The sequence below is a fragment of the Dendropsophus ebraccatus genome, chromosome 6 (assembly GCF_027789765.1).
Source record: "Dendropsophus ebraccatus isolate aDenEbr1 chromosome 6, aDenEbr1.pat, whole genome shotgun sequence".
NCBI lineage: Eukaryota > Metazoa > Chordata > Amphibia > Anura > Hylidae > Dendropsophus > Dendropsophus ebraccatus.
The window spans coordinates 76,856,189-76,883,205 of NC_091459.1; the positions used below are offsets into that span (position 1 = coordinate 76,856,189).

The 27,017-nt window shown below is 40.8% G+C and overlaps 1 protein-coding gene across 15 annotated transcripts in view; it reads left to right on the forward strand.

Moving 5' to 3' along the window:
* The window catches only part of TNIK (TRAF2 and NCK interacting kinase), a 214,578-nt gene that overhangs the window by 93,261 nt on the left and 94,300 nt on the right, over positions 1-27,017 (forward strand). For all 15 annotated transcript variants that reach the window (XM_069975189.1, XM_069975192.1, XM_069975197.1 and 12 more), the window contains exons 3-7: positions 11,430-11,486; positions 14,726-14,851; positions 15,018-15,128; positions 21,886-21,976; positions 24,515-24,645. In XM_069975189.1, coding sequence (XP_069831290.1) covers positions 11,430-11,486; positions 14,726-14,851; positions 15,018-15,128; positions 21,886-21,976; positions 24,515-24,645 — 516 coding nt within the window. The remainder of the gene's footprint in view (positions 1-11,429; positions 11,487-14,725; positions 14,852-15,017; positions 15,129-21,885; positions 21,977-24,514; positions 24,646-27,017) is intronic.

A 27,017-nucleotide genomic window follows, 5' to 3' on the forward strand; every position in this document is an offset into this window, starting at 1 on the left:
GCGGGGGAACGAGGAGCAAACAAGCACTGAGAGCGCTCGTTTGCTCCTCTAGACGGCCCGTGGAATAGGGCCATAACCACATGTTTTTCAAAATCTACCTGATCTTTCCATGTTATGAGAATATTGCAAGTCCCTGATGAGGGTGTCTCAGCTCCCGAACCACACCCTCCCTGAATGACCACTTTAGGTGTTATTTACCTTGGGATAAAAAAAGAAAAATCCAATTTGATTCTTTTGTTTACAAGATGGTTTAGCAAAATGTTCAATGAGGGATCTGGTTACATGCTGCCCCTACAAGGAGAGACCAGAAGCAAATAGATATGAGCGGAGGACATATTTACTTCAGAACCTTGGTCCTGTTGTTCATGACTTTGTGACAAGTTCCGTTTTGACTGATTGGGGGATGATGTGAATCTCTAAATCCTCTGTGCAGTGCAACATATGCCAATGCTGTGGAGATAACTGGCACAATACCAAAGTCCTTAGTACTTCCTGTAAAGTTGAAATGATCATCTATTTCTAAGTCTCAAACACAAATGAGATCTGAAAATGCAACCATAGCAAGAGGATTGCTGGAATCAATCAGCCTAAAAGCTGTATGAAAAGCATATTAGTGGGAACGGTGGCCTGATGTGACGTTGTCTCCTGTGATCCCTCTGTACAGTGATATGATTAATAGTGCTCCGCTACTTCAGCATGATGGAATGATTTTCTAGTGTCAGGTATAATGCAATTCAATCTCACACTTGACTGAATTTAATCACAACCAAAACCTTCATATAGGATTAGCCTTTCATTTATTATATGTACAGTTTTATAGGAAACTTTTTAATATTTTGTTGTATTTTTTTGTCTTTCACCTTAACTTTTCACTTACCAAGTTACAATCCAGTTAGTTATGATAAGGAGGATTATTTTTCCTTCAAAGGTTTATCATCATTTCTTATCATTCTTGGGGTTTTACATTTTATAACTTTTTTTATATGTAAAAATAACAGGTTGGAGATGTTACTTTCCCCCTTAGTCACATTCCATTCTGTATGATGTGGACCTCTGCAGGTTGCAACAGGTTTTTGATTGCCGTACTGATGGAAAGATGACTTTCTGTGCCTGCAATCTATATTTACTATCCGAGGCCAAGATATGTATTGTTATTCAAGAAGTTTAAGAAAACACAGAAGTTTTGGTAGGTGTCTGCCATTGGGTTTTACTTGCCAGTGTATATGTATGTTTTTGTTTTGTATTTTTATAGTATTTATACAGACAAAATAGGCTTTTTATCTATCTAGGATGTTTATAAAGTCTAAAATAACATAACAATACCCGTCTATAGAGACCGGGATCAAGCTGCGCTACTCCCTCCAAGATGGTGCTGCTCGGAGTGAAGGACAGAGCCTGACAGAATCCACACACTTGAAATCTAGCTGGTGGAACAGACACATGCCACGATGTGCTGTTCACAGCCACTCCGGCGCAACTCACCCTCCACTGAGTCAAGGCAGATAAATAGAGGATACAAGAATCCTCATGTGTATCTGAATGCCGTGGGCTCTATATCAGCAGACAATAAAGTCTTTGCTTTAAAATGATACTAATTCGATAAACCTAGCAAATCCCCATAGAAAACATTTCCTATCATGGAAGAGGCAGAGAGCACTGTGTCAGACTGGAAAGGATACACCACTTTCTGCAGGGCATACAGCAGGTGATAAGTACTGGAAGAGTTAATATTTTTAATAGAAGTCCTTTGCACATCTGTATAACTTTCTGACTCCTGTTTTGAAAACAATTTTTTCCCCTTCCGGAGTACTCTTTTAAGATGTCAGCAAGCTGGGGCTTCCTACTAGAAATACTTTTTACTGCAGAACAGATTGGGGTCCTGATGTGGCTACAACTTACACAATAACATCCTTGACAACAATTTCTTAATGTTTCTAAGTTATGAAATCCCCAGTCAGTGTAATTTTTATCTATATTTCCTTAAGGCTGCATTCACACATATTCACATGATCCGTGCCGCGACCTGCACCGCGAAAAAATAGGACATGTCCTAATGCGGATCGTGGCATGGATCCCCTACCCCCCACCCCTTTGGCTGCAGAGATGACAGGAAAGCATGATGTGCTCTTCTGTCGTTGCATCTACTACTTGCCTAATTCCCAGTGCAGAGCAGCGTACGTGTTCGCCAGAAGTGGCCTGGACTACGCTGCCTTCCCCCAGCAGCGTAGTCCAGGCCACTTCCGGTGAGCACTTGTAGCCGGACTGCACGGGGGAATAGGGAAGTAGTAGTTGTGATGACAGAAGAGCACATCATGCTTTCCTGTCATCTCTGCAGCCAGGGGGGTGGGGAGATCCGTGCCACGATTCTCCTCAGGATAGTGTGAATGAGCCCTAAGACTAATAATTATGTACAGCACAGTGTAGTGCTTGAAGCACCCATTAAATGGAAGTTTCAGGGTAAGATCGTGCATAAAAGTAACATGTCAAAATTTTTCACGTGACACCACCACTCCTATTTAGGTGAAATCCGAAGTCAGTAAGCCGCAGTTTAGACTCCTGAATTTTATCTGGGACCGACTCCAGCTCCTTCATAAATGGCCAGTCAGACACCAGGGGACTTATTTATCACTGGTGCAAAGTAGATCTGGCTCAGCAGCTTCTGTGTAATGTCCTAATCCTGGGGCGACTTCTGAGGGAATAAGGCAAAGATACAAAGCAAATTCTCCTCCGTGTGTGTGTGCGCGCGAGCGAGCCCACGCACAGTGGATACGGTTATTCTCCCGTCACAATGTCTGCAAGAACTCAAAACTAGACTAGATAGAGCAGGTGGTCTTTTTCTGCTTACATTCTTCTATGTTTCTCACTAAATATTCACCATACACAAAGGAAAACTGCTAAAAATGCCAGATACACATGATATAGAGGTCAGACATAGGCCCAGATGTAACAGCTCTCTTTCAGTGTCCGCGCTCCTGAATCATCTCCGCCCCAAAGGAACTACCTGCTCAGCCAGTCAGTGACTGCAGATGTGTCCCGTCTCACTGATTAGCTGAGGGGATCCATAACATCACCGGTTCGGGAGCCCAACAGAGGACCATGAGCTGGGACACTGCACTGCAGGGGCACAGGGAAAGGTAAATAAGTTGCCCAGAATACCCCATTAATTTCTGACTTTCTCTCTAACACACACACACACACACTGCTGCATAGCACACTAAAGAAAAACACACAATCTTTTCCAAGAGAGAAACCACCACATTGAGGACAGGTTACTGCTACACTACTTATGGCTTCTCCTCCTCCTTCTCTATATTACACAGGATTTCTTTATATTACACTGCTGCTCATATACAATCATCCAGCCCTGGGTTAATGCCGTAATTGTCATTGTTTCCACATCACAAGCTGTATGTTTTTTGCCTTAGGGAACATACCATTAGAATGCTGGCATGCAACAATGCCCTCATTACAGATTCAGTATATAAAATATACTTGTTGCTTTACTGTAAAAGCAGTGAGACTGTTTTCATACATTGTTCTCATGGTTGATCCATTGAAAAGGTTGAAAGTGCATTAAGTGCCTTTAAAAACAATATTGCAGATTATGATTAGATATCTGGATATGGGTTGTTGATCCAATGATTTATTCAGATTTCATGTGAGGTATTGGGGGGGTTTGCACCTGTATCAAGGTTTTTTTTTTGCCTTCTTCTGGATTAACACAGTAGTGTTGAACTTGAAGAACGCATCTTTTTTTCTAACTTATTAACTTTATAACTGTGTTTCAGTTTACTTTTGAAAATAATCTGTATTCTGTATTAGGGGTAGCATTATTACTGGTCATTTTATATAAATTGAACATGGTAATTTTTCCCCTTGGTAGGCTCCATCTCTAACTTGTAGTCATTTCTAAGCCAGTGGATTTACAATAACAAGTAGTTGTGGCCATCTATATTGTCTCACAGAGGCACTTGATGTGGGAAGCAAGAATATAAAGACCTTAGTGACATGCCTGCTTCAAGTTAAATTTACCGTCCTCAAAGTGGCCTAGTGTGTATGACTATACTCGGCCAAACAAATCAGGACACTGTTCTGCATCAATTACTGGTGGACTGCCCCCGGCTTCTCCCTGCAGGTAAATGTGCTTCACAGATTGTTTGGCCAAATATAGTTTCATGTACCCTTCGAGCTGGTTTTAAAATCATGCTGTGTCTAAAATATTGTTAGATAAGAAACCAGTATTGGATTGCTAAAGGTATGCTTCAGTTTTGTCCATATGTATCTCTCCCTCTTTCTCCTGTCTTGTTAGTTATCAGGCATTAAGTAATGAGAGACCGTTTCCTGCCCTTGTGACAATAATTTGGGATCAATAAAACGTTAGACTTGTTTTGTCCTCGCATTCACATGGAGCATCCTCTTTGATTCAGCTCCTGCCGGCCTCTTTCATTTCTAAAATTATTTGATCTGCAGTACCGTACTTTTCTGTGCAAATCATTTTCTTCTGTAATAAAATTTAAGAAGCTATTACCGGAATGTCATTGACGTCTTATAAGGAACAAGATGTGTTAGAAAGTCTGTGTTTTGGTTTACTAATGGTAGAAAGTATTTTGACCCTATGACTGGAAGTGCAGACATTATTTCAAAGCCCAACTTCATTCAACAACTGGAAAATTGCAGTAAAGGCTCTGCAGAATTAACGTGTCACAATTTGTTTGGTCAATTTTTTAATAATGCCACATCAAGAAAACTGCAACAAAGACATGTTAAAAGGTCTTACTTTTTCTTGTTTGCTCTTCTTAAAGGGGAACTATCAGCAGTAGAGATGACTCTTAACCTGCTGATAGCCCCCTCTTGTAAATGAGATGCAGAGAATGAAGGTATGTCTCTTACCTTCGTCCTCTGTGCTCTCCCAGTTCAGTTAGTTGTTTGCACTTTGGTTTGGTAATGCCATTAGGAGCACTGCCCCACTCCCATTGATTAATATTAGAAAGGTGCTGGCTAGCCGGGCGCAGATTGGCACTATGGAGGCAGGGCACCTAACGATCTTACCGAACTGTTCAGCTAATGACTGCATCTGAATGGCATTGAGGATGAAGGTAAGGAACGTACCTTCATCCTCTGCATTTCCTGCACAATAGGGGGCTATCAGCAGGTTAGATTTGTCTCTACTGCTAATAGTTCCCCTTTAAAGAAACCCTGTGGGGGTGAAAATGATGCAGGAAAGTAGCCACTGTAGAGTCTCTCATAATCTTGAGTTTGGGTAAAACTTGACTACTGCAATACACATTACCTCTAATTTAGTGCGAAAAGATCTGGCACCTTGAGACACTTGGATGACTTCAGATGAAGTTGTTTACCTACCTGTGGCGGAGGGCTTGTTTTTAGAGATTTCTGCCTTTGTGCTGTGATAGACTGTTAGTATACAACTTGTGTACACAATGGACATCTCTGCTGCTGGATATTATTATTTGACTGTATTATCAAATAATGGTCCTCTGTATAAGGATATGTTTACATGGGCACAGTACATTCTGTTTTTTGACACTAAAAGCCTCGCCATCAAAAACAGCGTGGTTTTGCTGACAAAGTACAAAGATGTGCCATGTCATTTGTCTTCCATGTGGTCACACTCTGAAGCTTCCATTGAAGTCAGTGTGATCTTCAGGGCAGCCTCCCCCATGCATGTGCTGCTGAGCTAGAGTCACAGCTATGGAGTCAGTAAGCCAAACTTGAGTCCATCACCCATATATTTCTACACTCCTCCTCCTTCTACTCCTTTAAAAGTGGCTCATATATACTTTTTAATTTTTTAAAGCAAATCTGTATTGCCCCAAACCACCGGTATGTTGGTAAGCTCAATGCTTTTCCACCTTCTGAGATCTTGTTGTAGAGTTGGGTGTCTAGTACATCAGAAAAGGCGAGAAGTCGGTGGATGTCAAGAGCATCAGTCCCTGAAGCACGATCCAGGAATCCTTTATTGGAGCAGCAGAGGAGAATGCTCCCTTCATCAGTTGCGTTACTAGGGCTCTTGAGATCCACAGTCTTCTCCCCTTTGTTTTTAATCTACCACTGCAGGGGGCATAGATTGGGATAGCTGCAAGAATATATGTTGGCATTTGCTGTGGTGCATTCATTGGGGGAGATTTATCAAATTATGTGCAGGGGATCACTTGTCCAAAGCAACCAATCAGATTTGACCAACTGCTCCACTTCTCCTTTGTGCAAGGTTTGTAAATCTCCCCCATTGAGTTTAGTGGAACGTAGTCTAACAACGACTAGATTTGGTCCATTTTATGAACAGATCCCTCAGACATACTGGCATAACGGGATGTCAATGGAGTCTAAGGCTGAGAAGAGTACAGAGCAGTAGATGCCTGAGAATATTATTTATGTGAATCATATAGCATCTTGGATGCTTTTCAAAATTGATAAAAATGCAGTGAAATGAATGTGCATTTTAAGTAACTGTGGGTGCACATCTGATGTTCGTTTCGTACACTTTTCTCAAGGTTAATGTAGTCACCTAGAGCTGAATGTTAAACATCTTCTCTCGTGCATCTCGGAGCTGTCACGGTTTGGAGTGTGCGGCGGTCTCTGCAGCCGGCCATGCTTCTAATTAACTTCAGATGTTTCCCCAACTCTTTATGATACAAAGGCAATTCAGCCGCAATTGTGGAATATCAAAGCCACGCCAGCAAAATAGATTTTATACAAATTAATTGAAAGTGGAATGGCATTTTATCTTCTAGTTTTCCTGTAAATTGGTTTTCTGGAAATGAGGATGCTTGTTGCAGATGAGAGGGATGAAAACGTATCCGCTCTTCGAGTAATGGCAATAAAAATATCATGCATTTTATTGGTTAAATTGTCATTTGTTTGCCTATAAAGTAAATGCTTATATATCATTTGCCACATTATTAAGGCAGCTGGTTTGATAGCTGTATTAGTATCTACTCTGACACTTAAAGGGGTTTTCCTGGTATCTACCACTGAAGGCATGTCCACAGCATAGCTTATTGGTATCTGGTCAGCAGAATGCAGACACCTGGCACCCCCACCGATCAGCTGTTCAGTTTTTTAGTGAAGCTGCTTTACTGCCACCTATGTACAGTGAACAGTGGTAGAAGCCCCAATTACTGGCTGCGGCAGGACCAGGCAGTTATTGGCTGAGTGGGCTGTCAGTGTGTCGGGACCCAAACAGGTAAGTATGGTGTCGGGAGCTAAGTAGTTAACTTTTACAAGTCTACAGCGTCTAGGATTTCTTGTCTTTGTTGTATTTCCATATGAATAGCGACTTAATGAGGGCAAGCTGTATAAACGGAACTTTATGCCTTCTGTGGCAGGGTATAGGTAATGCACTGCTTTTTTTTTTTTTCTTGGGGGGGGGGGGGGGAGAGAGTTAGTATGATTTAGGTAACCCAAGCCGTAACTTTCAAAGGGTTATTCCCATCTCGACTAATATAGTTAAACATGTAGTGGTCTTTCCAAGCAGACCACTGCATCAGTATCATAGAGATGCTGTCAAGGGAGAAGCAGGCAAGTTTGCAAGTCCTACAAGTATAACTGTATTAGCCGAGATGCTGATACCCCTTTAAATGGATACACTCCACTGCCATAAGAACAGAACAGTAAATTATTAACTATTCCTTAGCTTGTTATTAAAGTTATAAAATTTGTTATTAAAGTTATTAAATTTGTTATAAAGTTGAGAAGGGGCACTATCCCATCTAATTCGATGACTGGCTTAAGGCCCTATTCCACCAACAGATCTGACGACAGATTATCTGCCAAAGATTTGATTCCAAATCCAGGAACAGACTATAAACAGAGATCAGGTCATAAAGGAAAGACTGGATTTCTCCTCTTTTCAGATCCACTCCTGGGTTTGGCTTCAAATCTTTGGCAGATAATCTGTCGTCAGATCTGTTGGTGGAATAGGGCCTTTAGCAGGCTGTTACCCCCAAGACAAGTCCGCCTCGGAAATGGAAGCGGGATTGTTCACCTGGGGCCTGAAGATGATGTAGGAGGACCCCGGTGGAGTGCGGTATGGTAAGAATAGCCTGTTTGTGTTCTCCCCAAGGGCAGTAACACATTGAACATTTAATTTGAGCAGAATACCCCTTTAACTATAATTTTATTTGCTACCTTATCCAAATACATGCAAACAAGAACAAAGGTTTATGGTGCTGTCAACAATGGGAAGAAAAGATCGGCATATTAGGAGAAGGAGACTAGTTTGCTGAATGAATGAATGTATTGTCAAGTAACAAATTTTTGTTTTTGCAAAGCCCTACAGGTAGAACTATGTTAGCTCAGATGGGAATCCCCCTTTAATCTACTGCATGGTTATAACTGCTGCCTTGCTCCACTAAAGGCATTTGCTCAGGGTTTTATTCTAGTGACTGGTGTGGATATCAATGCCCTCAGGAATCACTAATGCCTCGACTAACCTATGGTAAATGTGTTTTTGGTTAGAAGCTTCCTTTAAACCTGAGGCAGTTTTCAAACCTGATTGTGTATTCTTTAGATATAGCGAAGATTTGAGCTCTTATTCCTGGTACCTCTTAGTAGATATCTCTGGTTGTATGCTGGCAGCCCTGGTCCATACAGATTGTGTCATCTGGCTTTCTGCACATCTCTAGGAACTCGCCTGCAGCAATCTCCTAAATGACAATTGGAAACTCCAATTGCAATGAGATGTGAAAAGCTTTGTGCTCTCCATGGTGCTAGCAGTTGTGCCAGGATCAGTGACGCCCTTCCTCAGTACAGTTATGTTGGAAGATATGGAATGTTTTAGTGATTTGCACAAAATGTTCACAAAATGATTTTAGCAACATCTGAATGTATTTACAAAGCAATAACATGTGAAATGTGATTCCTATATAGTTCACATAACAGTGACACAAAAAATGTGATTTCTCTATAGTTTACATAGTAATAAAATAGGTACAAATATCAATGAATTTTACCTGGTTGTTGTAGTTCATACCCCCCATGCAGAAGTGAAGCCACATCTATGATACAGATGATGGAATAGCAATGCCAGAGCATGAATTTAGATCTTTTTTAGGTATTTAAGGTATACTTATTCAACTGTAAGAATAAATTGACAACTGGGTCAGTGTTACCAGTGAGTTGTGTCTAACAATATTCAGTCAATGTAGAGAAATTCGAATCTGTAAAGACACAATCATTGTTGGAAATCGTGACACCCAGGAGGAATATTAAAGGAGAAGTCTAGCAAAATTTTTTATTAAAGTATTGTACTGTATTTCCCCCCCAAAAGTTATACAAATCACCAATATACACTTATTACGGGAAATGCTTATAAAGTGCTTTTTCCCTGCACTTACTACTGCATCAAGGCTTCACTTCCTGGATAAAATGGTGATGTCACGACCCGACTCCCAGAGCTGTGCGGGCTGTGGCTGCTGGAGAGGATGATGGCAGAGGGATGCTCAGTGTCCCTCCAGGGCCCTGTGTCCCTCTGCCATCATCCTCTCCAGCAGCCACAGCTCGCACAGCTCTGGGAGCCGGGTCGTGACATCACCATGTTATCCAGGAAGTGAAGCCTTGATGGAGTAGTAAGTGCAGGGAAAAAGCATTTTATAACTTTATATATTTACGGTAATAAGTGTATATTGGGATTTGTATAACTTTTGGGGGGAAATACAGCACAATACTTTAATAAAAAATTTCAACCGTTTTCCCTTTAAAGGAAGTTCACAGTGATGTCCTACACTACTTTCCTGAATAATACAAGCTAGATGTCAGGAGAGCTGATAGGTCCCCTTTGTATATTAATAGATACATTAGTCCACAAACAAATGATTGGTAAGGGTCTTAATACAAATAAAAAATGTCATCAATAACTAGTGGATATTCTGCTGTCATATAAAGGCTGAAGCTAGAATGCACACGCTCTTGGCACAGTAAGTCAGACTTGTTTTCCAAAGAATTTCTTTCCAAATGATGGAAAAGGCATTGTCCGTGCTGGAGCTTTGCTTGGGAGCCAGATCCCCTTTTATAAGATATCCTGTATGCGTTGTTTGGAAAGGTGCCACAATAAAGTCATGGATGAAGAAACCCATATGGGCGAATATTGCATGCTTCATAACATATCTGTTGTCAGCAGATCCTCTTTGCATTAATATAATACATTGTTCTAACATTTGTTGTGAAAGCTCTGCTGTAATAGCAGCAAGGAAACTGAGCAAGAGGCCTACTTACAGGGTAGTTCTTGTTGACCTGGAAAGATGGCAGGTAATGCATCTTTTATGTCCATCATCCAGAAAGTAAGCTGCAGTGCTGTGCTATATTATCAGTACTAATCCTGATCTATTTGCATAGAAGTGGGCCAGCTGAAGGAGTTTTACTGGCAGATGATGGGGATAGGAATGTGCCAGTGTCTATGAAAAGGAGATGGCTTTCTAGACTAAGAAGTTCATGTGCAAATGAAAACAACTATGCACCATTGGACTGAATAGACACTGCACCCACAATATGATTGAAGAATATTTGGTGAAAATGGACAATAACATAGTGCTAGTGGGTTGCCTTCACATGTACATCTTCCGCCATCTGTTTTCTGGCGATACCAGACCCCATATACCTGATATACACTGCTCTTGCATTGGAAAAAGACCTACTTGAAATGATGACCCATTGATTTCAATAGCCTAATATTGCAGCCTAATTGAAAGGTAGTTAAGGAACCTCAGTGGCCTCTATTAGTGTAAACAGCACATTATAAGCATATTAATGGCTGTTATTACAGTATGATTGAGAAGTCAATGATGATATTTATACCATTGTATGTGCATTGTAGACACATATGTCATATTAAGAAGATGGGGCTTCCAGCAGTGGTATATGACCAAAAAGAGCTCAGTTAGAGTGGTCTTATTATAATAGCAGATAGCTTGTCAAGGTTAAGAGCATTTTTGCTGTGGATAAAAATGTCCTTGTGTTCTGGGAAAGCATCCATTGTACATGAATAGGCTGTGATCATTCCTCCTTGTGAACTTCATTGCCATTTCTCTATGATGCACAATGTGACTTGTGCGTTACATTGAATTGAGCTTTCATTGTAAACCTTAGTGCAGCAGGGTGCATTGAACGCAGTGTTTTTTTTTTAATGGTTTTTAATTTTTTTACAATCTAGTGACTAGGTACAAAAGAAGTGACCCTTACACAGCTTAGTCATGTAGAAAGCAGCGGCTGACTCACTGATCTGTAAATGGCCGTGCACTCAATTCCCTTTGTGTCAAAATGTCATCAAATCTGCTTGTTTTCTACAATGTAGCGGAGGCTAATCTATCACACAAGTGACTGCAGACCTGATGTACAGCCCACGGAACTGTATTGCTTCATACTGCTTCTTTGCGTATGAAATATGTACTAATATATTGTTTTTCATTTCATTACAGGGTCGACATGTTAAAACCGGGCAGCTTGCGGCCATTAAGGTCATGGACGTCACAGGGGTAATACAGCTTTTTTCCTTTGTGTCTGAATTTTTTGATTTTTTATTTTGTTACATTCTAGCTGTGCCCATTAAGGGGAATGTATTACATTGTTTTACTGATTAGAAGTAAATACGTATATTTCCCTCTCATATGTGTCAGCTTATTATTAGGCTTAGTGGCCTTAATTTTCGCTGTAAAATTGATGGCCTGATCTCAGAATAGGTTATCAATAGCTCATCAGTGGGGTGCCATCACCCACCACCCCAATTAATCAATCACCTGTTTGGCAGAGCCATTGCACCCAGATGTAAACACGGTGTACAAAGCCTGAAGCCTTGGCTATGTATATTGTGTAGCGACCTTGATGGGTTACTATAGCTCAGCTCCCAATGAGAGGTGAACTACTGTAACCCAACACATCCACTATACCATGTACATATCTGAGGCTTCTGGCTTCATACATTGTGTTTACATCTGGGCATTGCGGCCCTGCCAAACAGCTGATTGCTGGGGGTGCTAGGTATCGGCAAAATCCTATTGATGGCAGGTCCTGAGGAAAGGCCATTAATCAATTTTGCTTTAAAAATCCCTTTTAATAATTAGTATAAAATGGAAAATTAGAAAAAAACACCACCAAAAATTCTTTAAAATCCCGCCTCCTTCACTGAGTGGCTGAGCGGACCTGAGACGTCACGGAGCGCCACAATGCGGGACCCGGCGCAAAGTGCCCCCACTCTGGAGTACCCCTTTAAGGTCTCTTTGTCTCTCTCCATTCATTTCTTTATGTCAATAGCTCAGAAATTACTGAAAAAAAGTGCTTACCCCTAAACCCAATTACTAAGAAATCATCAAGAAAATGTTCAATAGAAATCTTAAATATCAAAAAAAGGGGTCTGTGAAGCCTCGGTTACAAGTCTCAAAACATGGGAATAGCCAGATATCCCTTCAGGGAAGGAAAACCTGTTGCCAAGAGGTGCCTCCCAGTGGGGAGATAACCTAACCATCTTGATACGTAGCCCCTTAAGTCCCACTCAGTTGCGAGTATTGGGACATAAGTATAGAAATACCAAAGCCAGGCATCCATCCACAGACAGCTGTTTTGGGGTATTTGCCCCTCGTCAGTGTGGAGTAGGATTCTGGCTAATGGGGGCAATGAAAAATAGACCAACAAAACACAACAATCACTGATTTCAGGGAGATAAGTGAAAAGAAACTAGAAATATTATTCATTCAGGAAATATAAATATTCTTCAGTGTAGTCGTGGCTAATCCCCTGCAAATTTAAGGACACGTTGAAAGTAGGTTAATCAGAAAATATACCAAGATGACGTCATTTTATCTAGTGATGCTACTGTCAGGAGATTCGCACAGACTTTAGTGATATGTGGATTGTTAAAGAATCAAGGTTTCTATTTGTTTTACCATCCATATAACTACTGTACATACAGCCACTTCCCGGCTGCAGACTTCATTGAGGATATACGCAGGGCTGTTGAAAGTAGTTAGATGTTCCGCTCTACCACGGACATGTTTTTGTTATCTTTTCCTCACTTTATCTGGATAGCCTCCAGTGAGGGTCATTCACATGTTCCAAAATAAACATATTAACACGGAACATTCCACAGTATTGTTACTGTTCAAGAACCAGTTAGGTGTGCAGTGAGATGTAATCATGTCCTGTATATGGGGAACAACACTCTGGAATGCCCGCAGGAATGTTACACTACATTATGTTAGAGGATGTTCTCTTGTAGCTATTGTATCTGCAAGAGGATTAATGCCTCCATTAATAGGGGATATATGAGATTTCAGAAACAGCGCCCCTCTTGTCCATAGGCTGTGTCTGGTATTACAGCCTCAGCCATTTGAGTTTAGTCCACTGTTAGTGAGCCAGCACTACTTGCAGTGCGATGGGACATTTATATTTAGCGTTTTATTTGTTTTCTGTAGATTTAATTTCTCATAAATTTGCTAAAAAGAGATTCAAACTGAGATTTATGTTTAATCTCAAGTACACAAGTAAAAAAATGGCATTAAAGCTATGTTCGCACATAGTATTTCCGTCAGTATTTTGTGTTGTATTTTGAGTCTTTTTTCAACCAAGTGGGTTGAAAGCACAGAACGTGTGCAAATCTTTCCATTTTAATTTTATCTTGTCATTCCACTCTTGGTTTTGGTTAAACAAAGACTGACCAAAATACTGACACAAATGCTATGAGTGAACATAGCCTTAAAGAAATCCGATTGTTAATTTATAGTAATATATAATGCTCATTCCTTTTGTATGGCGACGAACATTTATTTATCTATCCCAGACTCCCAGTTTATCATAAAGATGATTATTCGGCCCTTGAAGATTTTGACGTCATTTGGCCAGCCATTGTTAATAGTACTTGTGATCAGTTTTATTAATCTGTAAGGCAGCTTACTCTTTTGTATTGCTGGAAGAAAATTCTTTAATAGGTTTTAATATGTGATTGGATATAGTAGACTTGCATTGAATATAATAAAGGGATATTTAATAAGGTGATGGTATATTACTAGGATATGATCAGTGGGGTCTCACACTGCGACCCTCACCTTTCTAAACATGTGCTGGTGTAGAGCTGCTTCTACTTCTAAGTTTCCTCCTGCTGAGCATTGCTCTCAGCCACCTAAATGCATCCATGTCTCCATCCATGCTACTTGCCAAGGCCAGCTACACAAGGGAAAGACTGTGAAGGGCATTGCAGTGCTCCACTAGCACTGCATCCTCTTCATACTCTTGACCAGTGGGGGGTTCTGCGAGATGGGGGGTGTTACATTGAGGGGGGTATTTATTAATGGGATTGTGCCACAGACACATGAGCAGTTACAGATGTGACAGATTTATTAACATTACGGTGTATATTTATCTTCTTCTATGCAAAGAATGTTGCACAAAGAGTTTTTTGAGCCAGCAAACCAATGCCAGATGCCAAATATGACGGATGGTCTATAGGTTTGGCACTGTACCCCATTTTTTCCTATGTGGCAACAGATGGGACATTGGATGCAAAAGATCCAGCTTGTCACATTCGTTATTCCCATATGGGAAGTTGCAGGATTATGGAACATATGTGAACCCAGCCTTGATAAATGTGTTACATCCTTTCTCACGTGTAGTTTACCTGAAGATCAACAGCAAGTTCCCCCCAATGTATTTAAAACATATTGAATGGATATAAGTGTATTTCACTCACAACTCTGATTATAACCATAACCTTCTCACTTTATAGGATGAAGAAGAGGAGATCAAACAGGAAATTAACATGCTTAAGAAGTATTCACATCACAGAAATATCGCCACATATTATGGGGCTTTTATTAAAAAGAACCCTCCTGGAATGGATGACCAGCTATGGGTAAAGGCATTAGTCTTCTTTCAAGAGATTCTTTTCATATAGCTCTTTATTATTATTATTATTATTATTATTATTACATGATGACGTTTTTAGCAGACAAGAGGAGGTGGGTTTTGACATTTCAAGCCTTATCCCAGATTTCTAAAATGTGCCATTTTTTTCTTAGCTGGTGATGGAGTTTTGTGGTGCTGGATCAGTTACGGACTTAATCAAGAACACCAAAGGCAATACATTAAAAGAAGAGTGGATCGCATACATCTGCCGAGAAATCTTAAGGGTATGTCCTAATACCATAATATCCATACATTCCAGTGATAAGTAGAGTTTCTTTCTTTTAAGAAATGATCACATAAAGATAATCCACTCATTATTCTTAGCCCTTTAACAGATAAGTATGTTCAATATGTAAAGGGAACAAAATCGGGCTGTTCGATGAAGAATACAGTGATGCAGAACGGCTTATTAGGTTTTGGCCTCTAAAGATGGAAATCAATGCTGTTACACGGTTAATGGGAGGATTGTATAATTATTATTCTGTACGCTGCTCAGTTTTGTCAATAACCATTGATTCGCCCTGAATTTTGTGACAGCTCCTTAAAAATATTTGTTGTGGAGTCACAAATGGTAGTAAGCTACAAAATGACTGCCACTTTAAGGCCATGTTTATACAACGTCTTTTTGGTTGTTGGACTGCCGTCATTTTGTCTCATTTTGCCGTTATTACATAATGACAGCTGTTATTTATATGCCCACAGCAGTCATTATAAAATAACGGCCATTATTTAGCCTAAAAATGGCGGCAGTCCAACAGCCAAAAAAAGACAGTGTAAAAAGTGTGTAAATATAGCCTAAGTGCCTGTTCACACTACGCTGAATCTTTCCTGCTATGTCTTTGAATGGAAAGGCTTCTGCTCTCCGTGAGTATTGACATGTCAATTCTTTGAGCAGAGAGCGGAGGTGCGCGAGCCCTCCCATTCAAAGACATAGCAGGGAGGATTTGGCGCGGAGTCCATGGACGGTGGCTCCTGACGGAATCTCTGCGCCGAATCTGTAGTGTAAATGGGCCCTAAGGGTGCAGGTAACTGGTGTCCAGTAGAATAGTCTGTATCCAAGTTGTGGATTTATCAAGGCTTGCGGGCTTGTTTCCTGGCGGAGTTTGTGGATGTTGTGCTACAGCTTGGAATTTTTCTTATGACTGGTGTTTCTGTTGTAAATAAAGATCTGATCCGGGTGACACTCAGTTTAGGAAGTCCAATGCAGATGGAAAATGTAGCAAACTTGCAGAAGATGACCCAGCACTCTGAAATATGTCCTAATGGAAATCAGCTTTACTAAGCCTTGCTGCATGTGTTTTCGCAACATGTGATGCAAGGTTTATTAAAGCTGCATTAAAGTGGTACTCCAGAAAGTAAGGTGTTTTATTTTTTCTTAATTAAGTTATATTACTTTTGTAATATAACTTAATTAAAATGTATTTATTTTTGTTAATATGTCTAAACTTCGATTAATTGGCAGCAGTATGGGGTAATACAGGCCTCTCTGCTGCCACCACCGTTTGTATCTGGAACCTAAGGGGTGTTTAAGCTCTGCAGTTCTGGCGCTCCTGCTATGATCAGGCACTGCTGCACAGCGCCATTAATACACAGCAGGTCCCCCTATGTATGGTATATTCTTATTAGCATATACAGTATCTGGAGGGAAAGCTGCCTGTCACGATCACGGTGTGTGGCAGCCTCTTCACAATTACTATCACCGCAGGATCGTCTTCTGCAAGCTTTTTGATGTAAGCATTGATAAATTCACATGGACCTTTTTGTCTATCAGTTGTGATGTCTGTCATCTTCTTTTGTCTTGTCTTTTCTGGTCTTGTCTTTGTCTTGTCTTTTCAGGACAAGCTGTATTTGTGTGTTTGTGTGTGTATGTATGTGTGTGTATATATATATAATATATATATATATATATATATATATATATATCTGTGTGTGTGTGTGTGTGTGTACACACATGAAGGGCCTTTATGTATTGTGTATATGCCATTTTCTAGGTGTCAGCTCTCCATTATGTCTCTCATATAATATAGAGAAATAGAAAACAGGTGACACTTCTCTACTACACCTCAGCAGCACATTATCAGGAGTAGCAGCAGCTTGGAGGATATGATAGAGCAGTACTGGATGTTGTAAGACATGAATAATCCAGCTCTGGGGAGAGATAGTAATCCAGCAGTGTATCTGTGTGTTTTCTAGCCCTCTTTCACTTCCTTGCTCATTCCCCCCCCCCCCCCCCCCCCCCCCCCCCCCCCCCCCCCCCCCCCCCCCCCCCCCCCCCCCCCCCCCCCCCCCCCCCCCCCCCCCCCCAAGACTTATATTGGGTTTGTAATCTGATTTCTTATTTCCATTTCTATAGTCTAGGAATATAGAAATGGATAAGTATAGAAGGAGGCATTTTTCTCTAATAAGATATATTACAAATTACATATATTTGTGCTGTTGATCTATGCAAAGTTTTTTGGAATGACAGTTTCACTTTAAGGGTCCATTCACATGTACGGGACCTGTTGCCGATTTCACTGTATAAATTTGATGCTGTAGATTTCAATGTAATTAAGTGACTGAACGCAGCATCAAATCGGCAACTTCACATCTGCTGACCCTAAAGGAAGACTGTCACCTGTTTTGAAGTAGGCAAATTTGTCGACAACCCTAAATAGCCACAGCGAAGGTTTTAGGCAAACATACCTGTGATCTTGTCATTAGTAGCCCTGGCCCTAGCTGCTGAATAGTTGGAAAAGCCAGCCCCCCCCCCCCCCCCCCCCCCCCCCCACACACACACACACACACATTCCCTGTAATGGAAGCATTCCTGGCCTCATCTCTGACTAGTGACTGACAGAGCTAGCGTTTAATCAGAAAACTGCTAGAGCTGTCAATCATTGGTGAGAAGTGGGGCTGGGGACGCACACATCACCGGCAGCTTGGGGGAAGAATCTGATTTCTCCGACTGTTTAGCAGCTGTGGCAGAGGCATTAAAACAATGTTTTCTCTGTCATGCAAAGTGCATGACCCAGAACACAGATATGTATGTAGCAATCCTCCCTATGGCTATTTAGGACTGTCAGCTACCACAAAACTGTGTAGTTTCCCCTTTTTATTTTGCATTCAACGCCCCATACAACATAAAGAAAAACAATGTGGTATAGATGAACCAAAATCCACAGTCTGTTGTCTAAGCAATTCCCTGTTATTTGGAGATAGAGACACACAAATAGATGATACTATCTGGGACAGATGTGCTTTGGTTTTTGCACAGATATACATTCTTTATGAAAAGCAGCAACCATGGAAGAATTGATTTACACTACCTATCCAGGTAGTGTTCCCCCATTGATATTAGACTTGCATCCAATGGCAAATATGTAACGTGCTCAGCCTCAGCACTCCAGGCTGCAGGATGTTTGAGCACTATATACTGTAAGTGAGAAGTGATCATATAATAGCTCTGGCTAGTTTGTAAACATAATCTCATAACATTGTACAGGCTGACAGATGCTTGTTCTAAGACACTAGCTCGGCCTGGCGAAAAATTACGCAATGCCTTTTGGTAAGGGTCATATTTATTGATGTAGTATTACATTGGTGCAAGTGACATACTGTATTCAGTATTGAGTGTCTTTATGGTCAGTAGTGCAGTCGTCACTCTGGTATCACTCTGTTCTAGTCTCTGAAGGGGCAGAGAATCATTCCTCACATGCTCTGAAGTCAGCCATTGTGCATTCAGCCAACCTATCCCTAATAATGTTACCAGGGCTTACTACAGTCATACAGGACCATTCTCTTTCTCAATTGCTTCTGGGAATGTTAAAACGTGTGGTCAGTTCATTAATCCCTGGCCTCTGGTGACTCATGCCAGCTCTTGAATCAGTTTTCTAGAACTAGAGACCTAGTGGGTTGAGACATTTGTGTACAGCAGGCATCTACAGCCTCCAAGTAATCCCCTCCAGCTTCTCTATCAGAGTGGTGACATGACTTATCCCTTGGCCTGGAACCTGGAGGAGCCAAGGGAGCAATAACAGGTTAAAAAAATCACCCTTGCAGCTGGGATGGGCATAATGCATTGATGACTGATTGGCAAGGTGCCGACACCTGGCACCCCTGCCAATCAGCTGTTTGGATGGGCTGTGGTTCTGCCATATACACAATGAAAAGGGCTGAAACCTGTGCACAGTTTATTTGCCTGTGTGAACATACCCTAAGGCTGCTGTAAGGCTTTTAGCAAGAAGCTGAACAAGCGACCATTCTTTTGTTATGATCATTTACAGTGGTCATATTTGTTGCCGCACACAGTCACTATAAAAAGAGAGAGATTAGTATTCATGGATGTATGAAAATGGTAATATGGCTTCTCATCGGATAAAGGAGCGGCTTGTTACAGAAAGTGACTGGTAGTGAGTCAGCTTATGTTGGGGCATTATGTAGACAGAAGTTCATGGCTTGACGTCGACTCTCAGTAAGTAAAGGCCTTCTGACGACATGCTGTTATAATAGTCACATTGTGTTAGCAGACAAAGACCAAGGATGATCAGAAGTTGGGAGACTAACAATTAATAGAATACTACAATGGGTATATATTTGTAAGCACTGAATGCTACTGCCAGTGGATTATTACTATGTACAGTATGGCATCTTCACATCCTTTAAAGGGTTTGTCTGGGGAAATTTTAAATTTATAGTAATAATCATTTAAAAGATATGTGCTTGGGTAGGTTGTAAAAGCAGCTTCCTTGCTCCCCCCAGCTGTTCGGAGCCTGGTCCTCATCCACAGCACTTCCAGGTTCAGGGTCTGCACAAGGCATCATCTGCTCAGCCAATTGGCATCCAAAGCGAGAACTCTGCCCATGTCTTGTGCTGACCCTGAACACAGGAGGCACTGTGTTTCTAGAAAACAAAAACACACACATAACCTATAAACCTGCCACAACATTATCCGGCCCTTCCATATAATGGCATGGGTGGAAACAGATGGATGATTGAAACATTTTCCCAATTGCCCAATTTGCAATTAAAAATATGCTTCTATTGTTGAAAAAAAATTTCCTCCTTTTCAGTACTTTTATTGAGAGCTGCACCAGATTGTGACTTTGCTGGGACACAAAATGGGTCACCTGTACTAAAAATAACATGGTACCTGCCTGAGCGCCTGATTTATTATGAAAATCAGGCCCCTAGAAAATGTATTTCAGATTCCTACGGCATAAAGGTGTGCTAATAATTATACAATGAGGCCTGTTAATACATCTCTTACACAGGCTGATGTATTACCTACTCTACGTGGGCTGCACCACAAGCTGTGATAAGAGCTCAGCACTCGCCGCACATCTCTGCAGAGAAATGTTTGGGAAGACCACAGCGGTCATGATTCTTAATTAAGAGAAGCACAAGCGTCTTACAAAGCTCATAAACTGGAGTAATTACTACCGGAAAGAAGACATTTTACGGATAATATTGAAGTTGGGCACAAAAAATTTGCACTTATAAATGCTGTAGTGCTGGCACTTAATTTTAAGTTGTGTGGGGTCTTATACAGGTACCATCTGTCCATATACCCTATGAGGGCTTGTGCACATTATGAAGGGATGTCCGCACTTTGACACCCTACTTTTAATCTACAGGAGATTTGAGTTTCCAGATACCTACCAACTTTTGCAGTGGTTGACCAAATCTGCCTGTAAGTCACTGTCTACACTTGATGATAGATGATATTTACACTGATCTACACTGATGGTATTAGAGAGGGCTGACTATATGGATTCCACACATTTATATTAACTCATATGATTAATTATCATAGTGATACAATTTAATGAATTGAATGATCTAAAACTAGATCTGAAAGGAAGGAAGCACTATCTTCAGTTAAATGGGGTGGTATTTGTTTTTGGAAATATCTCCATTAATTAAAATGTTGTGGCAAAGCTTTTTATACAAATTAATGGTGTGTCCCTGCGGAATCTATTGGCGCTATACAAAGAAATATTATTATTAATGTTATTTTTATATGCCATTGCTGTGATTGGTGTGGGGGGGGGGGGGCGGAGAGGTGGAATGACATTTGTCTCAACCTCCTAGGATTTTCACAGATCCTACATTTTCAATAAATGTTAGCGGAATGTTAACTCTTCCAACAGTTCTCTCCCAATTTCCTCATACACATGAACACTCAGCACATCCAAACATACCCATATACCCTATAGGGAGGCATAGGTTGCAGCTGGACCGCTGTGGCACCAGATTATCTATCCTGGGAACAGTAGGTTCAGTTGGTAAAAGCCAACATCCTGACTCTTGTCTCTGCTGATATCGTCTGTCGGCAGATAGTCAGGTTGCCATATACTGTACCTTGGCAGATTTTGTCTGACTGTCTAAAGGCGACAGCTTTAGACTACTTTAGTCTAAGTTGTTTAGGTACCTTAAGAATGGAAGGACTAGGTTCTCCTGAATGGAAGGATACATCTCTTTCTCTGCACCATGGTGTGTCCAGCCTTTTGCTGTACAGGGAAATACAACACGACCCTATTTACTGTCCTTAAATGTCACAAAGCTGCTTCTCCCCTTTGTAGGTGTTGGATGGGAGTACGACTTGGTAAGGAGTAAGATGTGCCCTCAGAATAAGTAGTCTCAGAGGTTGGATTCCTCTTCCATCATTAGAAGATGGGACTACCCCTTTAAACTCTCCCTCCTATTTTACAGAAGGCATATCTCTGATACCTTCCTACTTAATCATCTCAATGGTGTTTGTATGGAAATACTCTGGTTGTTATAATTATGCAGCGTTTCTCTTAGAATAAACTGCAGATCAGCATGCACAGTATGCTGAAAACAGCACTTATGTTGTAAGGAGCCTCAAATGCTCCATTAAAAGCACACTTTCAGTCCAGAATCCCCTTTTTCGGGTGACAGATATGCACTGCTGTGTTAATTCATTCTTTTACCTTGAGGTACAAATTACAGTCTCCTTTTCCTCATCAATCTCTCCAGGGTCTGAGTCATCTGCACCAGCACAAGGTGATTCATCGAGATATTAAGGGGCAAAATGTCTTGCTGACAGAGAATGCTGAAGTTAAACTAGGTAAGATGTGAATTACAATGAGCGCTGAAAAACGTGTGTCCTGCTGTATTTTGCTCTCTTGTCACCTAAATGCAATGTAAATGAAATACCGCTGTTTACTGAGGGAAGACGGCCTTGCTGATTGTTTCACTGGGTCATTCACTATCGCTTGTTACATGACTGTAATAAACAGATTTAACAACTGCGCCGATGACTGCACACAGGATAAATGCTAGTGTGCATTGGACAATGAAGCGTTCTACATTAGTGTCAAAAAGTTGCAAATTTTTGCACAAAAGCACATTTTTGAGCCAATAAATGTGCAGAAATTGGCAATATTTCTTTGTCAGACAACTGGCTTGCAAACCCACCCTATGTTTTTACATCTGTATGTTACCTTAATAGGCAATTCCAGAATGTGTCATAAATGCCTGATGGGTGATGGTCCCACTTTTGGGAAACCAATATAGACACAGAAGGGTGTGTCTTAAAGTGGTTGTCTGATAGAAGACCTTGGCAGATGAGTCTGTTTTTATTTTAACATTGATCAGAATTAGGACTATAGAAAGATTAACAAAAAAAAAAAGAAGAAAGAAAAAAGAGCTGCCAGACAAGCCATGTAACATTCATCCACAATGATTTATAGGTCTTTCTAGAAGAGAAATGTTAAAAAGGTGGTTTGATGCAAGAAGAATGTCTTTGAGTATGTGACTTGTCATCTTTCTGTATTGTATGACATCTTACATTATTCCCCACTATCCATACCTGTCCTGGGTTTTCTAGTTGTGTTAAAAAAGCTCTCTCTAAATTCATTGCAGTTCTAGTGTTCCTATGTATGTATGTATGTATGTTATGTCACTGCATCATTTAAGCCAGACGCACTGAAGTGGCCTCCATATGGCCAGTCAAAAAATAAAAAGGCAACCAAGGAAGAAAAGGCGGTTTTATTGATGCTCTCAGACATCAATAAAAAGCATTCATCTCAAATATGAAAACATGCCTGACCTAAGTTCTGCATCATTAATGGTTCCTTCTGGCTTGCAGTGTTTGACTTGATCCCAGAAGTAACATGGTTGCATTTAGTAGAGCACTATGTTCCACCTATGACTGTGAGACAAATTGGATGTTATTGTAATAGCAATTTTCGGAGGGGATTGGTTGAGGATGTAAATCTTGTTACTGTTAACAATTAGGCGCCAGCTGTGTAGTTGTGTCAGTATATTATACAAAACCAAGAAGGTCAGCTCTTTAATTAAAACCTCGTTTTTATTTTCAATTTATTAAAAGTTCCTGGATGGAACAACAGATAAGCACAAATCCGACACATTTCTGGCTCTCAGCTCTTAGCCTATAGAGACTATGAGTAAGGACTGAGAGCCATAAACGCGTCATATTTGTGCGTATCCGTTGTTGTATCCTTCCTGCAACTTTTAATGGATTGAAAATAAAGACAAAGTTTTAATTGAAGTGCTGACCTTCTTCGTTTTGTATTGTAAAATCTACTACTTCTTGTTATACCTGTATCAGTACATTCCCGCAACTGGTTGAGCTCTCCCAGCATGATACAGATACATGACGCCAGGTCAGCTGCAAGTTCATATCTCAGCTCTCACACTCTGTAACCTCCGTGGGTTAAGGAGCGTGGGAAGAAGCCCTTAGGGATGTGACATTTTTGGTTGGTGAAAATTTTAAGAAAAACGATTGCAACAACACCTTGACACTAGTTTAGTTGAGATCTGTATCAGGCATGGGATTTAAAAATGGAGAGGATTTAAAGGGCTGGTCCAAGAAAAAAAACCTTGTCCCTCTATCCATAGGATAGCAGACAAGTAAGAAATTGTGGGGTCTCCGATGTCAGAACCCCTCAGTGATTTCTGTATCTGCCCCCAACTTCTGTGTTATGAATAGAGTTGTGGGTAAGGCATGTGACCCGCGGGTCTGTACATTCTTATGAAGGTGCCAGAGAGAGCCGAATACAGCGCTTTTCCGGCTTAATTGGCTCTTTCTGGCACCTCCATGGGAGTGAATACAGCTGCTGTACCTGCAACTTTATTCATAACACAGGAGTCGGGGGCAGATACAGAGGTCGGACCTCCGCAATCTCTTACTTTTCCCTTATCCTGTGGATAGGGGAAAAGTTAGTTTTGCCCGGAAAATCTCTTTAAAATTTGATATGAATAAATATCTAGAAATTCATTTCAGATTTGATTTGGTATAATACACCATTAAGCTTAATTTTGTCCAAATAATCTTAGTCCACATCAGAAGAGTTGTGCCTGCGTTTAATTTCTTTTTTATACTCTTCCTGTGCAGGGTAGGGTTCCCTTATCTCACAATTTTCAGATTTGCGGAATTTGAACTTTTGGAAAATTCTGAACAAATTTTGATTTGTGATAAATCAATTCTCTGAACTCTATTTAGAGCAAATTGCTAAATACCCCAAAAGATGGCAAATTCTGCATGGTAACCAACAAAAACAACTCTCTAATATTCACGTTTCACTTTTCTTTGTACGTGCAGTTTTGATTGACTTCTCTCTTTCTTATTATTTGACCATAGTTGATTTTGGTGTAAGTGCACAGCTGGACAGGACAGTAGGAAGAAGAAACACTTTCATTGGTACACCATATTGGATGGCTCCTGAAGTCATTGCCTGTGATGAAAACCCTGATGCAACCTATGATTTTAAGGTATATTGCAGCACTTCTGCTAGTTACGCCTCTTAGTAGTTTTCTGTGGGCGTAAACATTGCTTAGAACTTATGGAAATCTGTCAATGGATGACACAATCCTCATTTTCTTTAATGAATTAAGAGCATTATAAAGTTGTCAACTTTCAGCCATAATAATGTTTTGCTTGTGTTCCCTCCTCTGTGTACTGTATTTTCTTGGAGAAATGAATCAGATTACTAGACACCTGGGGCAAGCTGAAGCTCCAGCAAATCCTCTTTTATTCAGTCCCAATTCCAAAGCAAATGATGCAATCTTTCAGAGAAGCTTTGCTAATTTTGTGCCTTAAGTAAAATTGCCATCTGTGAATGTTCTGCAGCTTGTTCTTACCTCTGTTCGGTTCACAGTCCTGCTCTCTACTTTTTGCTTTTCTTTATAAAAACTTTGGCACTTGCATATTTTTACAATGCCTTTTATTCAAGTCTATGAGCAAGTAATAGAAACATGCAAGGGGATGCTCTATCTGGCCTGATAAGAAATACTTACATTCTTCTGCTTTCATATTTAATCCTATTATAGGCTTAAATCCTTGTTGCAATACTTCAAATGGTCCTTTATATGTGAAGTTTGATTGTCTTCTTATCATTTTATATGAAAAACCATAAAAAATTTCCATCAAAAATAAAAATACAACAATATATATACACAGATAACCCTTTAAGAGCAGTATATATTCTTTTTTTTATTTAAGGGGGAAGTACCATGCTGGTTGGCGTTATTTAAGGGGGAAGTACCTTGCTGGTTGGTGTTGTTTTTTTAAAAAAAAATTTCATTGAACTTCCCATTTAAGTAAATTAAATGGGAGGTCCCATGAACATAAAAAAGCAAGGCCAGCAGGGGGCCGCTACGGGTCTTGCTGATGGCTGCTAGCTGTCATTATTGGCTGCAATCTGGGTACATCACGTACCTGACTCTTTCAGCTGCGACATCACAGCCCTGCTGATCAATTGCCAACTCAGCCAGTCAGTGACTGAGGCTAGAAGAGCTGCAGGAGGCTGACGGCTGTGAGCTGGACCCAGGAGTGGCACAACGGGGCATGAGGACTGGTAAGCATACTTTTATTAAGTTCCTGCACCCCCCTGCTTTTTTTTTTTTTTTTTTCTTTTTTTTAAATGTCTTGGGACTTTTTTTTGAACATCTGTAATATAGCTGCTTTGGGTTCCTGAGGCACTTTATAAAGCTCCTAAGCAGCCTGTGGCACGTACCGGCCGCGGCTGCAGCACAAGCTCACAGGCAGAGAACAGTGACTACACAGGCAGGGAACCGCCCAGATGACTACCTCCCTGCCTCTACCTGCTGCGCGCCCAGGTAATAAAACTTCTTTTTCCTGCAGCCATGGTTGGTATGTGCCGCGTGCTGCACAGGAGCTTTATACAGCACTGCAGGGAACCAAATCAGCCCAAGTAGGCTGATTGGTTCCCTTTTAGAGGGGTTGTCCGAGGAGCAGAAAATGTCATACCTGTTCTGTTTTCGAGCCCTTACTTTCTCTCTTTGCTTGCCTGGAAGACAAACTTTCGAAATGAGAAGGGGAAAGGTCCATGCAAGCAAAACCAGGGATGAAGGCGATGTCCAATAGCTATTCGATGACTGCTGGGGAACAAAACAGGTATGACAATCTGCTCCCCAGAAAAAGAGGTTATTCAACCTTTTCAAAGCAGATAACCTATTCTGATGCTGCGTTTACACGAAACGATAATTGGCCCGATCGTAGGATTAACGATGCTGGAGTAACAATTTTTTTTCATAACGATCAGCATTTAGACGGTACGATATATCGTACAGAAAATTCGTTTTGTGATCCCTTAAGCCTATCTCACACATTGGTTAAATCGGCGAACGACTGTTCACAAGGAACGATCTGCAAATTTTTTGCAAACGATCAACGACGATTTGAGAACATGTTCAAAATGAACGATTTCTCGCTCGTCGTTTGATCGTTCGCTGCGTTTACACGTACGATTATCGTTCGAATTCGATCGTTATTGCGCAAATTCGCACGATAATCGCTACGTGTAAACGCAGCATAAGTCATCAATATAAGATTGTTGAGGATGATTCTCCATACCCTGCCAATCAGCTGCCTAAAGGGGCTGCAGCCCCTGTTTACTTCAGGCTGTACTTTTCGTAGTGGTGTAAGCTACTGCAATACCTTGCACCTCTGCTTTGGGTTCACTTACTGTACCTATTTGGCTTTGATATAATTACAGAATTCTGAATCTGACCCTCAGATTCTTAAAATCTGCACCTATATCAAATCAAAAAATAGTTTGCCTTGTTGTTCCACTGTTTCAGCTGTTCATATTAATGCAGATGGTATTCCTTCCTGAGTAAAA